At 49.0% G+C, this 13,097-nt stretch overlaps 1 protein-coding gene and 1 long non-coding RNA gene across 2 annotated transcripts; one reads left to right on the top strand and one right to left on the bottom strand.

Moving 5' to 3' along the window:
- Positions 1 to 4,034: 4,034 nt before the first annotated feature.
- Positions 4,035 to 13,081, top strand: LOC120685178 (formin-like protein 11). The gene is made up of 4 exons (XM_039967001.1): positions 4,035 to 4,306; positions 4,930 to 5,038; positions 5,137 to 5,344; positions 12,695 to 13,081. The coding sequence occupies exons 1-4, from the start codon at positions 4,035 to 4,037 to the stop codon at positions 12,853 to 12,855; spliced, it is 750 nt and encodes a 249-aa protein (XP_039822935.1). The 3' UTR covers positions 12,856 to 13,081.
- Positions 5,570 to 7,113, bottom strand: LOC120686865. The gene is made up of 2 exons (XR_005680420.1): positions 7,003 to 7,113; positions 5,570 to 5,816 (listed from the first exon to the last, which is right to left on the bottom strand). It is a non-coding gene; the product is annotated as an uncharacterized LOC120686865 (long non-coding RNA).
- Positions 13,082 to 13,097: the final 16 nt, after the last annotated feature.

The raw sequence follows: 13,097 nt of genomic DNA, 5'->3' as shown, positions 1-13,097 counted from the left end.
GGATCACAAAATCACGAAACTTAGCATGACATGAGCTAAGCTTTCCATAAGTATGTGCACAAAATGATAATGTGAAAATCAAGTGCACAACTAGAAGTAATAATTAGAAAGCTTAGATCATATCATGCACGGAGGTAGCTCTAAAGTAAATAGGATATGACAAAGATACCAATTTAATTAGTTTAGAATCTTACATACCTCCGGGGGTAACTTTGTTTACCTTGTATGTACCAATTGAAAGTGATTTGCACAAGATACCACTTGTAAGTTTTTTTGAAGAAAAGCACTTGGTACACCAAGGTTGAGCAAATGTATGAGCACATAGCCTATGAACTTAGATATGATCATTTAAGTTCAATAGAGCATGGCTCAATATGCATGAAAGCACAATTTATTTAACCACTCTTAGAGAGTTATTTGTTCACATTGATCGTGAGAAACATTCTCTTAGAGTGTTAACTCCATGTGAGACTACAAAAGATAAACTTGAAAACATGTTAGTCTCAAAATCACAAGCCATAGGATGAACTCCCCCTAAATGTGTGCAATTAGTGTTTGAATCACCAAGCAAATGTATGCACATTAATTTTGACACAATTAGGAAGTTTACCCTAGAGCTTGTGTTCATGGTACACATATGAAATACATACCTCATGAAGTCCATGTACCATGAAGGGTAACCTTGTGTAGCTTTCTACACACTTATCAAACCATGTAGGTTGCTCATGGGTTAGAGTCATGACACAAGCAACCCACCATATATAACACTAGGTGATGCAATGCAAACAACCTAGCAAGAGCAATGGAGCTACATGATGCTTGAATTGAAACTTTTAGCTACCATTACCTTATGGGGGACTTGGGCAATCAAATGTCCAAGTTGTGAGCTTAGCTTCTTTGGTTTGAACCTTCACTTCAACTTGTGAGCTAAGCCTCCAAATCCCCCGAAGCTATTCCATGGGCTTCAAATCTCCTTTGGAACCCACACCATTTGAGGCCCCTTCATATTGATGATGACATCCTTGGGCACCCAAATGGGGCGGTTCCAACTCCTTTCTTGCTTCCCAACCTTGTGGGCAACCACCTTGCCATTTGTTTTCTTCTTGATCACATAGGAGGTGCTATTGCTTTTGTTCCTTCGGTTGGGCTTGGTGTAGATGAGAGAACTCTTGATTGTTAGCTTCTTCTTGTTCTTCTCATCCGAAAGCTTCTTTCTTGGTTGAGGACACTTGTTGGACTTGTGGCCTTCTTTGTGGCACTTAGAGCAAGTCACGGTGGACCCCTTCTCAAGCTTCTTCACCATTTTCTCACGGTTATCTTGAGAAGGTTGGACATTGCTCTTCATGCTTTTGCCCTTCAATCTATACAAGTCCTTCATGAGCCTTTCCACTTCTTGCTTGAGCTCATCATTCTCCTTGGCAATGAGATCATCACATGATTCTACAACAACATTCTCATTGCATTTCTCATTGCAAGGGTTAGAGCAAGAATTATCAATTAAATCAATGCAAGAAGTTGAAGCATCTACCCTAGAGATAGGAATTGCACAAGGGATAGTTTGCTTCATTTCCAAAGAGTCATTAGTATCATTAATGCTCTCAAATTTTAGTTTGAGCTCTTCATGCTCCTTGCTAAGCAAATTGAATTTGCACCTCAAATTTTCAAAGTTTGTAGCAAGAGAAGCATTTAGATCTTTGAGAGCACTAAGGTTTTTAATTTCTTTTGATTGTTTCTTAATGACTTTTTGATGCTCATGAACAAGGTCAAGAAGTTCATCAATTGAAGGAGAATCGGAGTCATCATCACTTACATCGCTATCCATACCTTTGGCCATAAGGCAAGTGTTTGATGATGATCCGAAGTTGGTGCGGGTGGTGAATCTCTTGCTTGATTCATCGCTTGAGCTAGCACTTGATTCTTCACCACCACTAACCCATTCACCAAATATGGCAAATGATTCATGCTTGAGCTTCTTCTCCTTCATTTGCTTGTTCTTCTTGAACTTCTTCTCAACCTTCATTAGTTGATGGTGATGCCCATCTTTGAGGAAGACCATATACCCCATTGAGTTGATTTTCTTTAAGCACTTGTTCATCTTCTTTACATGCTTGTAGAGGTTGGGGTGCATTGGCTCTTGATTATCACTTGAGGAGCTTCTTGCTTCCTCTTCTTCCTCATCACTTGAGCTACCTTTGATGGCCATCTTCTTCAACTTTTGGACTTGCTTGCATGCAAGTGCACTTTGTGTTGGTGAAGAAGGTGGCGCTCTTGGCTTGATATCATGGCGTAGCTCATGGGCGATCACCTTGTTTAGGACTTTGTTTGGTGTCATTGTGATGAGATCTTTCTCATAAAGAATTGTTGTCACCAAATCATAGTCCGGTCTTCTAAGTGAGTGAAGGATCTTGCGAATGAGTTCCAAATCTTCAATTTCTTCACATCTAAAAAATTAATCTCATTCACAAGAATATTCAAACCGTGAGTACATAGGGATATTATATTTTCATTTGCAACATCTTTTGTGCCTTCATGGTTCTCATTAATAGTTTTCCATAAAACATTAGCATTTTCACAAGCGAACACACGGTTGAACACATTTTCACCAAGAGAGTTTAAAATAGCACACTTGGCTATAGCATCATATTGCCTCTCTTGTTGATTAGTGCTTTTGGTTCCTTCACTAGTAACTCTCCAAACATTTAGGCCCTTTGCTTGGAGGTGTGATTGCATTAGAATCTTCCATCGTTGGAAGCCCGTGCCATCGAAACGTGGAGGAGGTCCTAGAGAATCCATCCCTTCCCTTAAAAGAGCTAACTCACTAGGCGGTGAAGCCTACCGATCTAATGAGCCGGTAAACACAAATTTGCCAATAGAATTGGCTTTGTTTGTGAGACAAGTGAGTCCCGGCTCTGATACCAATTGTAAGTGATCGGGTGCTCTAGCCTAAGAGGGGGAGGGGGTGAATTAGGCACTAATAAAAACTTAGAGCGCGCCCGCCGCCGCGTCGTGATGTTGCACACGTACATCACCTCCACATCGCTGGCCCAGTAGAGGACGAGGCCGTTGCAGTGATCCATGACCTCGTACCAGCTCCGCGCGATGAAATCGAACTCGTCGTCGATGCGGGGGCCGCCGCCCGCCGGCGCCAGCCGGGCGAAGAAGTGCAGCCTCTCGTTGTCCTGGTAGTTGATGAAGAGGTCGCGCAGCGAGCGCGGGAGGAGGCGCCGCAGCTGGAGCAGGAGCCGCTGCTCATCGACAAGGTCACGCCAGGCCTTGCAGACGCGCCGCGACGCGGCGAGCCCGCGCGCCGGGAGATGGACGAGAACATCGGCAAGCAGGTCGTAGGGTAGAGCCATCGCCGCCTCGGCCTCCATTGTTATGATTGCGTAGGTGGCAGAGTGCAGAGGTTGACGATCAATTCCCTTACAAATAACCATCCTTATTTTTTTTGGAAAAATATAAAAAATCACTCTCCAATAGTTCCCCATCCTCCATCTTCTAACAATTGACAAATTGATCTCCATTGTGCATAAAAATATGCACCGCTTGTCCCCTCCTGATCGCCCCTCAGTTTTTTTTTTCCTCTCGCGCTTCTTTCCCGCTCCGATTTCCTAGCAGCCATGGTGGTGGCTATCAAGGAGGGTGGCGATGAGGGAGGTGGCGTGCAGGGCGATCAGGGAGGGACTGCGGACAGCTGAAGGGCAGAGCGCTGCTGGCGGCGACGGGTAGAAGGAAGCACGTGAGATAAGCCGCGGGATCACAATGGTTCTTGCGAAATTATTTTTGTGGGGCCAACTTTCTATTTTTTGGAGTAAATATGGGAAACTATTGGAGATTGAGTCTTTTTTTTTTGTCTTTCTATATTTATTTGGAGAGTTGGCAAATAATAAGTTTTGGGAAATACAAATTTTGAGAAGAAAATATTAGGAACGGTTGGAAAGATTATTCGTATTGGAGTACCAAAACTGATCCGTACGCCTTCTTCGGATCGGACGGAGTAGCAATCACGGGCACGGCAAAGCAAAGTAGGATGGATGTTCGGCCCGAATTCTCCTGCTTCTTCTTTCCCCCTTTCTCTCGCGCACAGAGCAGACGCATCCACCGATTCCAATTGGGGTTGCTCCTGGAGCGGCGATCTCGCTGTGGCGACGATATCGAGGGCCACAGCGACTCCTCCCTGCGGAAGTTTCCCAAGCGACCGTTTCTCCGACGACCCTGGCACAGTTGAGCCGCCCTCCGACTCCTCGGTTCCGCCGCCGCCTGCGCCTGCGCCTGCGCCTGCCCCTGCCCCTGCCACTGCTGCTCGGTAATAAGAAGAGCAAATTTGATGCCTTCTGTTAATTAATTTGCACCCCACTCTCAGTATCAAAGTCTATCGACAAATGTAATCTGTATGTCCAAGTAAATGGTGCAGTTTCTCTTAAAGGTAGTTCATTGGTACATAGACAGTGTTTGGTCCGTTCAATGGTAACCTGAATGCAAATGTTGATTAGGTTGCAGTTCATTTACTGATGGAATATGGATGATTACCCTCATTGGTTTGGTTGCAAATGCGGTAAAATTGTTGAATAGCATTCCTTTTTGCAAAAACAGATAATATGAGTCGATTGAATGACAAAAGATACATCCCAAAAAGGATCTGATTGCAGGGATACTTGATTACAGGCCACCACAAACAAACGCCTGTAACGGGACTCGTTACTGTCCATATTGGGATTACATTACATTTAACTGTCCTGGTGTTATATGCGACTGGCCTTTAACTTATTTGAATGTGGAGTTATATGCTTTTATTTTTTATACTATGCAGATGTATTGTTGCATGTTGATACTTGATTGTTATTGGTTTTGTTTACCCCACTTAATATATATCATTTTTGCTGAACATTTTGATTTGATACGATTCTATTTGTGTGCTGTTAAGTGCAGGCCTCCTAAGAGAAAGGGTCCGCACGATCTTCGAGCCAATCCAAAAGTTCAGCTTGCACAGGCCAAGAGGTTTGCAGAGGGTGTCTTGGACCACTACAACAAAAACAAGGTGCACTCTACAATTTATCAAGTCTCTAGTTAAGAACATATTATCTATATTGGATTGGTGATTTCCATTGTTATGACTTTTTAATTTCTTGTCTCCAGATTAAATTTGAGCTCTTGGATGCCAAGCCTGTCGTCGGTATACCCGAGCCACGCTGTTGTTACACACACATTAACTTCACCGCCTGGTCCAGCAAGGAGGATTCACAGGAACAACTTTTCTTTGCTGAGATTTACTATTGTAGCAAAAGGCGGTCTCCAAGTGGCTTCATTGTCACATGCTGTGAGCCACTGGGCACTGATTTTAAAGGTGAGTAGTTCTCTTTCTTATTAGTTGAAGATCAGCAGTTTCTCTGTAAAAGAATGTACTGGTAGAGAAGTACTATATATTAAATATGATCTTGAACATTGAAACGACTCGGGTTTTCGAACGAAGAACCCGAATCCCTGTATCGTTGTGATAGTCCTTGGATCAGTAGCTATCACATACAGAACTCATTTCAGGCAGTAAATCAGTTCATACTCACTTAAAACAGGTTCAAACATAGATTTAATTATTATAATATCCAGAGGATTTGCAGTACAAAACTTTTATTACAAGCCCATTGGGCTAAACTGGAACAAACAGAAAACGGTAGCGGTAGCTGGTCTTCAGGCCATCCTTCAACTCGAACTTCATCTCCACAGGCAGCACTTGAGCGTAGCATGGGCTTCTAAGCTTCAATCGTACCATCCGTTGTTGTTGGCGTCGAACTCCTGATCGGACCCTGCATCTTGCCAAACTATCCCCAAGGACGGGATTGGTTCACGTCACCATCCGTATGCAAGTTTTAAGTGGATGCAAAGGTATAAAAAGTAGCCAAAGGATAGGCTAGGGTTTCCTATGCAAGCATATACATATATATCCATAATCATGTCTCTCACCCATCTCAGGTCGGTGCAGGAAACTCCCCCTCCCTGCACCTCATCTGACTCCACAGGGGGAAGTGGACTAGAGGGAGGTAGAATACTGGGGTTCACTACTCTATGAAAGTGCGGCCGGATCAAGAGTTGTACATGACCGAGTACGCGGCTATATGTATAGTTTTCACCCTGCAGTGGCTGTACACCTGTACCCACTCGGGCTGCAAGCCGGGGATCAACCGACTGAGACACAACCCACAACCATGACTCCCTAACCATGACAGTACCATCCTGCATTCCCGGGGTGGGATACATTCGCCACAACAAATGTTCCGGGGCTGTGGATGTCTAGCTTGGCCATGGCTTCGAGAATCTCGGAGACTGGGGTCGGAGAACCTGACTGGGCCCACGCACCCCGAATTGGGCGTGCGCGGTCTACCCTCTCCTGGAGACTAGGGTCGGAACACCCGACCGGGCCCGACGCACCCCCGAATTCCCATGGGCGTGCTCGGCCTACCCTCTCGTTAAACATAGCCACAGTCTGGTACCGCACAGCTAGAAATGGCTGGAACCCCTGCCCATACGGGGGTAAGTGGTGTGCACGTTTGACATAGTTCCGTCGCCAGGGGCACTATCTCAAACTATATTGCCGGGGCAAGCATCTCGCGCAGTCCTCCGCAAAGGTCCGCCAAAGGCACCCATAACAGGTATCGCCTCTCCTTGGGCAACCACACAGGTACACCCCTCCTCATCCCGCACCCGCCACAGGTGCTCCTTAGGATGTGCCCACCACACATCCCCGGCCAGTCGCTTGCCCCCGCTAAAAGCCCTATCTCTGGCTCCTCACAAAGTGGATCTCATGCATGCCAAGACTATCATAACATGGAATCCCATACTCAATCACTCTCATAGTAGCCAAAGCATCCAAGAATCAATCAAGGTATAGGGATGCAAGGAATATGGTATAAGTAGGCCATGCAAGCTTATCTCACACACACAAGTAAAGCAATAGCAATTCTAGCAAGCAATGCCTAATAGGAATTCAAGTCGTAGATGGGCGTGAACCTGGCAGCTCTTCGTAGTCTTCCGAGGTCCTCGGGGTCTTCTCGTAGTCCGGGACGTCCTCCTGGGTCTTCTGGGCGTCCGGGCGTCGATCTTCTTCCAACAGCAGGACCTATTCGTAATTACGAATTACTATAGGGGCCAAAGTGCAAGAATGCACAAAAACTACTCAAATAAGATCCAACTCATAACAAAACCTACTCTAACGTGTAGATTATGATTTTAGAAGAATTATGAAACTGGTTTCATAATTTTCGGAGCTCCGGTTGATTTATTATCAATTTTTTATGCTTAAAACAATTTCTAGAATTAAATAAAGGTTTTCGGAAAAAGAAAAACACACAGGCTGACACGTGGCAGCACCGGGGAGTGCCACGTGTCCTGCAGACGTCAGCACGGGGTCCGCCAAATGCTGATGTCATCATGGCCTTTGATGACGTCAGCGTTGACTCGGTCAACATTGACCAAGTCAACGGTCAACTGGGTCCACGTCCAGGTGGGCCCACATGTCAGCGGCACCAAGTCACTGACCAGTGGGTCCCGCGTGTTAGGTCTGGATAAAAGAAAAAGAAAAAGGGCAAGGGGTGTAAACGGGTTCAAAGAGATTGGGCCGGCTAGGTGGCCCATCAGGTTTGGCTTGGTGGCTCAGGAGAACGGCCGGCTCGGGACTCGACTTGGCGGGCTGGCTCGGGCTGTGGCTCGGAAGGGCGGCTCGCGGACTGGGCCGACGGGGCACGGGCGGCCCATCACCTCTTCTCCTCCTCTTCTTTTCTTCGCTGGCAGTTTTATGGGCCGACGGGGCACAGGCGGCCCATTTCTCCTCCCCTCTCTTCTTCTTTTCACTGGCGAGCCGGGCCCGCATGGCAACGCGTCCTTCTCCTCTTCTTGCTTCTCTCGCCTCCTCCGACGGGCTTGGCAGGGGCGCGCGGTCAAGGACGGGGACTGTGCGGTGGCGAGGTGAAGGCGAGGCGCGGCCATGGCGGAGCTAGGGTCGCGGCGCCGGCCACGATGGCGCGTGCGCGGGGTAGCGTCTAAGAACGGGAACGACGGCGAGCCCGGGCAGGTCAAGGCGGCGGCCGACAGAGGCATGGTGCAGGGCCTAGCTTGGTTCTGGTGCTTGCGGCACCGGGGCTTGGGTCCGTGTGGCGGAAAGGTGGCGGGACAACGGCGTTACTAGCGGCGGTGGCTCGATCTCCAGGCTGCGGCGGCGGTAGTACAAGCTCCCTTCTCCATCGGTTCAGTCAGGGTGAGTCCGTGGCGAGGTCGTGCGGCCACGGCGGGATCAAGGGCGACGGCGCTGCAAAGTAGGACCAAGGCAGAACAGAGCAGAGCAAGGCCGCGAGGCGCGGCGGCGGGTCCAACGACAAAGCCAAGGGTGTCGCGGGGCGAGGCCGAAGCTTGGTGCCGAGGCGAGGCGAAGGACTGGCCTCGGTGTAAGGATCACCGGGGTGTCCGACCCTAGAGGGGGAGGGGGTGAATAGGGTCGCTAATCGCTTTCTATCCTAGGGCTCAATCTATTTGCATGAGATAAACCTAACACGTCCTACACATGTTAGTTATGATTAAGGTTTATCTATACTACTCTCTACTTACCCCTAAAAGACTTGCAACCTATAGCCAATCCTAATCAAACTAACTAGGAAAGTAAAGGCACGCAAGATAGAGTAAATACGTAAACGTAATACGGTAAGTAAAGAAGTAAGGGAGAGAATATGCAAACTCCCGTGAAGACACCAAGACACACGATTTAACGTGGTTCGGTTAGGACACCAAGTCCCTCCCTACGTCCACGGCCACTTGTCCAACAAGAACAAGTGTTATGCCGAGTCTCTTCGCTCGATCACCGTCTTGCGTTCGCCACCAAGGCTCCCGGCAAGCAAACGCTAAGTGACCCCAAGTCACCAAGACAAGGCCACCGCCACCGTCTCTCTCGAAGCGTCACCAACGGCACCGTCTTCACTATTGGAGCTTCTCACCAAGAGGGGTCTCCTTCCCCTCACAAAGTGTCGTTGCCTCTCCACACCAAGTCGGAGGGTCACACGACGAGTACACAAGATGCTTGCCGCAGGAAGACTTTCACTCAAGCTAGTTCTCTCAAGAACTAAGCCTAATCAAGCACTAAGTACTTTCACAAGTGTGCTTAAGCCTATATGATGTACAATGAAGCTCTATGGTGGTTGGAGGTGTTCTTCAAGTGTAGTATGCTTCAGCAACTCCAGCAACCATAAATGACCCGGCCTTGGGGGTATATATAGCCACACATCCAAAACTAGCCGTTGGGAAAAAGGCTGACGAATCCCTTAACGCCGGTTGATCCGACGCTCAGTTTTTGTCATCACCGGTTTAACCGGTGAGTGTATTTTCCTAGCAACTAGTCGTTACTGCTCCAACGGCTACTTGATCAATTGCACCGATACTCTTGAAATCATCGTCGGTTTAACCAGTGAGTGCAAGCTCAAAACCCCCCCGAAAAATAGTCTCTGGACAACTGCACCAACGCTCACTTTGCCTTGATCGTCGGTTTAACCGGTGCCTATAAAACTCATGCTGTTTCTTCGGCCTCCAAGTCCATTACACCGGTGAGTGTAAAACACCCAACGCCGGTTAATCCGGTGCCAAACCCTAGCTCGCAGCTTCTGTGTTCATTGCACCGATGAGTGCAATTTGCTCATCATCGGTTTAACCGGTGATAGCAAATTGTCTGCGTCTTGATCTTTTCGACTTGGATTTCTTCAGGGTCTCTTCAAATCTTGTCCCTTGGACCGAAGCGGAACCATCGTAGGGGCGGCCCTTCGGGCCTAGCTACGCCTATCTTCTCTTTGTCATCACTTGAACCTAAAAGCCTGAGAATGGACATCTTGACAATCATATTAGTCCAAGTGTTGTGTTGTCTATATCAATCACCAAAACATTATATTGAAATATGGCATGAGAGGCCATTTTCGCTACACTCGGGCCTGTGCGCGCGAGAATGATGTGGGGTGCACCCAAAGTGAAGTCCATGGCGGTCCGTGCGCTCGCGGCGTGGTCGGGGTGTGTGTGCCCCTAGGGCGTTCGACGGAAAGCCCGTACGGGGTGGTCACGTCGCGAACGCGACATCGCGACCGTGGACGTGTCTACCTGGGTCAAAGCAAGGCGGAGGTTGGCGTGCGCGCGTGGGCTCTCGGCTCTGGCCGAGACCGCGGCACAACGGCAGAGCAACGCACGCACATGGATACTTCGAAAGCCAAGGCCACGGCGGCGGGCTAGAGGTACAACGGTGGTGGAGCTCGCCATGGCGTGCCAAAGCAATGCCCCAGGCTTGCTCGGGATTGGGCCGCGCGCGCATGCGCGGGCACCTGGTTCCCAGGGCTGCGACATGGCCCTGCCGAGCGAGCTTGGCACGGCGGCGCGGGGGTAACACGACAGCGGTCTGCGGGTAGACGGCGGCGCAGGCGATGGGCTCCTGCAACAAACAAGGAACAGGGCCTACGACTCATCTACGGGAGGCTCATCGGCGGTACAAGGCTCACGCCGGGCAGCACGAGGGTGGTGAGGATAGGCGGCGACACCTACCGAAGGGCTCGAGGGCGACAGACTTGAAGCGGTGTCAAGGTGCGGCCGTGGCGAGTCGAAGCCGTGCAGGCAGAGCGGCAGCGACGTTGGAGTCGAACAGGGCGCTGGCTTGACGGCGGCGTCGCAGGTCCTTCCCTCCGGGTGCGGTGGCGGCGTCTTGCTCCGGCGGTGACGCTCCTCCTCGCGGCGGCGAGCCCCTCTTGGCGCCCCTCCTCTCCTTCTTCTCCTTCCCTCTCTCCTCTGTTCTTGGCTCCTCTCCCCTTTCTTGCTGTGCCGACGGCGGAAAGGAAAAGCACCCGAGGGCTCTAGGGTTCGTGGGAGGCCGATTGGGGTTTTACAGGCGGGCGCTTGGGCTTGGCTTGGTCCTCACGGCGGCATGGACGCCGAGGATCGCCCCGCGGGTGGCGGTTCGCGGAAAGGGCTACGTGGCGCGCATCAAGGGCATCTCCGATCTGGGCTCGGGGTCGCGGCCGACAGGGAGGGCAGGCGCGGGCGTCAGCGCGGGCAGGTGAGGCCGGCGTGGAACGCGGGTGGTTAGCCTCCACTGTCGCGACGTGGAAAAAGGCGAGGTCGAGCGGCAGGCGGCGGCGTCCGCACGGAGGAGAAGGACAGGGGAGCGTCCGCGTGGGGCCGACAAGCGGGGCCAGGGCGTCGGCGTCAGAAGGTAAGGGGTGAGGTGGCCGGTGCTGGACTATGCGCGGAGCTGGGCCGTGGCAAAGCAGGCCGGTGGGGCGGAGCGGGCTGCTCGGCGCATCCGCGCGCGTGGGCGCGTGCGTGCGCGGGGGTCTGGGCCGCAGATTGGCCGGCGGGTTCGCGGTTTGGGCCGAAGCTAGAAGGCAGGCCGGGGTGTGGTGTAACGGGCCAGGCAAGGTTAGCAGGCCGGGTGATCGGGCTGCGCTGGTTGGCGGGTCGGTCTGCGATGGTGCTATCGGGCCGACGCGTGGTGCTTGGCTGGGGCGCTCGGTTTGTGCTGGTGCGGGTTAACAGGTTGGGCAGGAAGTTAGCAGGCTGGGTTAAGGAAGTTAGATGGGCTTGTTAGGATTAGATAGCTGGGCTGGTTAGCTAGGTGTTAGCTGGGTTAGAGGCTTTATGCCTGTTAGCATTTGAGTTCAAATTAATTGGCTCAAATTAATTTGAACTCCACTCAATTCAATCAGACAAGCTCAAAATAATTTCGATAAAATCCAACAAACAATTTTAAACAAGGTAGATTTGAGAAGAGCCAAATAACTCCAATTATTTCACACTAGCGATATAGTCCTTATCTTAATTTGGTTTTAAATTCTAGGAATTTGAGATAGAAGAGAAGACATTCTTAAATTATTCTAGCTATTAACACATTCACACAAAAAGTTTTTGAAAACTCACATTTTTAGAGTATATAACATTCCGTAATTTTTACAGGATGTTACAAACATGATCTTTGATTGAGTATGTTGTTTTGCCAAATTGGAAATCACATCTGACTAGTATTACGAGGCCTTCGTATCTTTCTTGTGGGTGGGGGCTGATAGTGATATAGAAGCCATTCAGACCTGCAGTTGCATGTGTTCTATTTAGGAATGTGTTTGTTAGTACCAAACTTGTTCCTCATGCTTTCTTATCTTGTTTGAAGAATGTAATAAGCTGCAGGTCCATCAATGGCTTGATCATTCATGAACAAATTAGCTTTCTCATTAGGCTGTGTTGGCTCCTCAAACCAAACACACCTTAATCTTTACCTGTGTCGCTTGTTTTGTCTTTTTTTTTTCTTCAATTATAGCTCATATACATTTTACTCCAGCGTGCCCTTGCTTAACACGTGTACATGTTGACAGTTAAATCTATTGTCGATATGTTAACTTAATAAAGGTGCTCTGCGCACATTATTGATTTTTTTCGGTAGTTCTGTTTATCCCATTTGAAGTAATTTTCCATGTTTTTGTGGTGCTATCTATCATGTGTAGCTTTGTACAGCTTGCATGCTGTGGGAAGTTATGATAAAAGTTCCACAACATACCAAATAAAACTCCACATAATTTGAATGTCGGTTGGATGCCAAACTCAAACTACTCTGCCTCTATTTCTCTAAGTAAACTAATGTATCATGGTATCCGCAAGTCTTTTTTTTTCTGAAGCTGCTGTTATTTGTTTGCTGCAGTGGGACAGAAGTTTTGCAAGCCTCATGGTACCTCAGCGGTGAGGAAGAATGCTGATTTTGCGCACTGCTTTGCCTGCACCGAGAGGATGCTGCATCCGAGAGGCGAAAACTACATCGCGGGGCACTGCAACATCCCTCGTGTTTATGACTATGTGCGCTAGTAGTTTGTACATACCTTTTTTGGGGGGATAGATAGATCTAGTGGAAGGAACAGCATTAGGAACTCTGTACTTGTGCTATTGCTGCTTGTGACAATGTGTTACTCATTTTGCTAAACCAGTAATGTAATGGAAGCAAATATTCGAGTCATTTGGTGAAGGGCATAGCTGAAGACAGACTTCCCTGCGGCTGCTTGTACAGTTATATTGATCAGAGTTCTTTTGTCAACATGAAGTAGTGTCGG

Source organism: Panicum virgatum, chromosome 8N (genome assembly GCF_016808335.1).
Source record: "Panicum virgatum strain AP13 chromosome 8N, P.virgatum_v5, whole genome shotgun sequence".
Classification (NCBI taxonomy): Eukaryota; Viridiplantae; Streptophyta; class Magnoliopsida; order Poales; family Poaceae; genus Panicum; species Panicum virgatum.
This window is presented reverse-complemented; position numbering and strand designations above follow the sequence as displayed.

Coding starts and splice junctions, on each gene's coding strand:
- LOC120685178 (XM_039967001.1), top strand. CDS start 4,035: ATGTTCGGCCCGAATTCTCCTGCTTCTTCTTTCCCCCTTTCTCTCGCG. Junction 4,307..4,929: donor GCCCCTGCCACTGCTGCTCG/GTAATAAGAAGA, acceptor TGTTAAGTGCAG/GCCTCCTAAGAGAAAGGGTC. Junction 5,039..5,136: donor ACCACTACAACAAAAACAAG/GTGCACTCTACA, acceptor TCTTGTCTCCAG/ATTAAATTTGAGCTCTTGGA.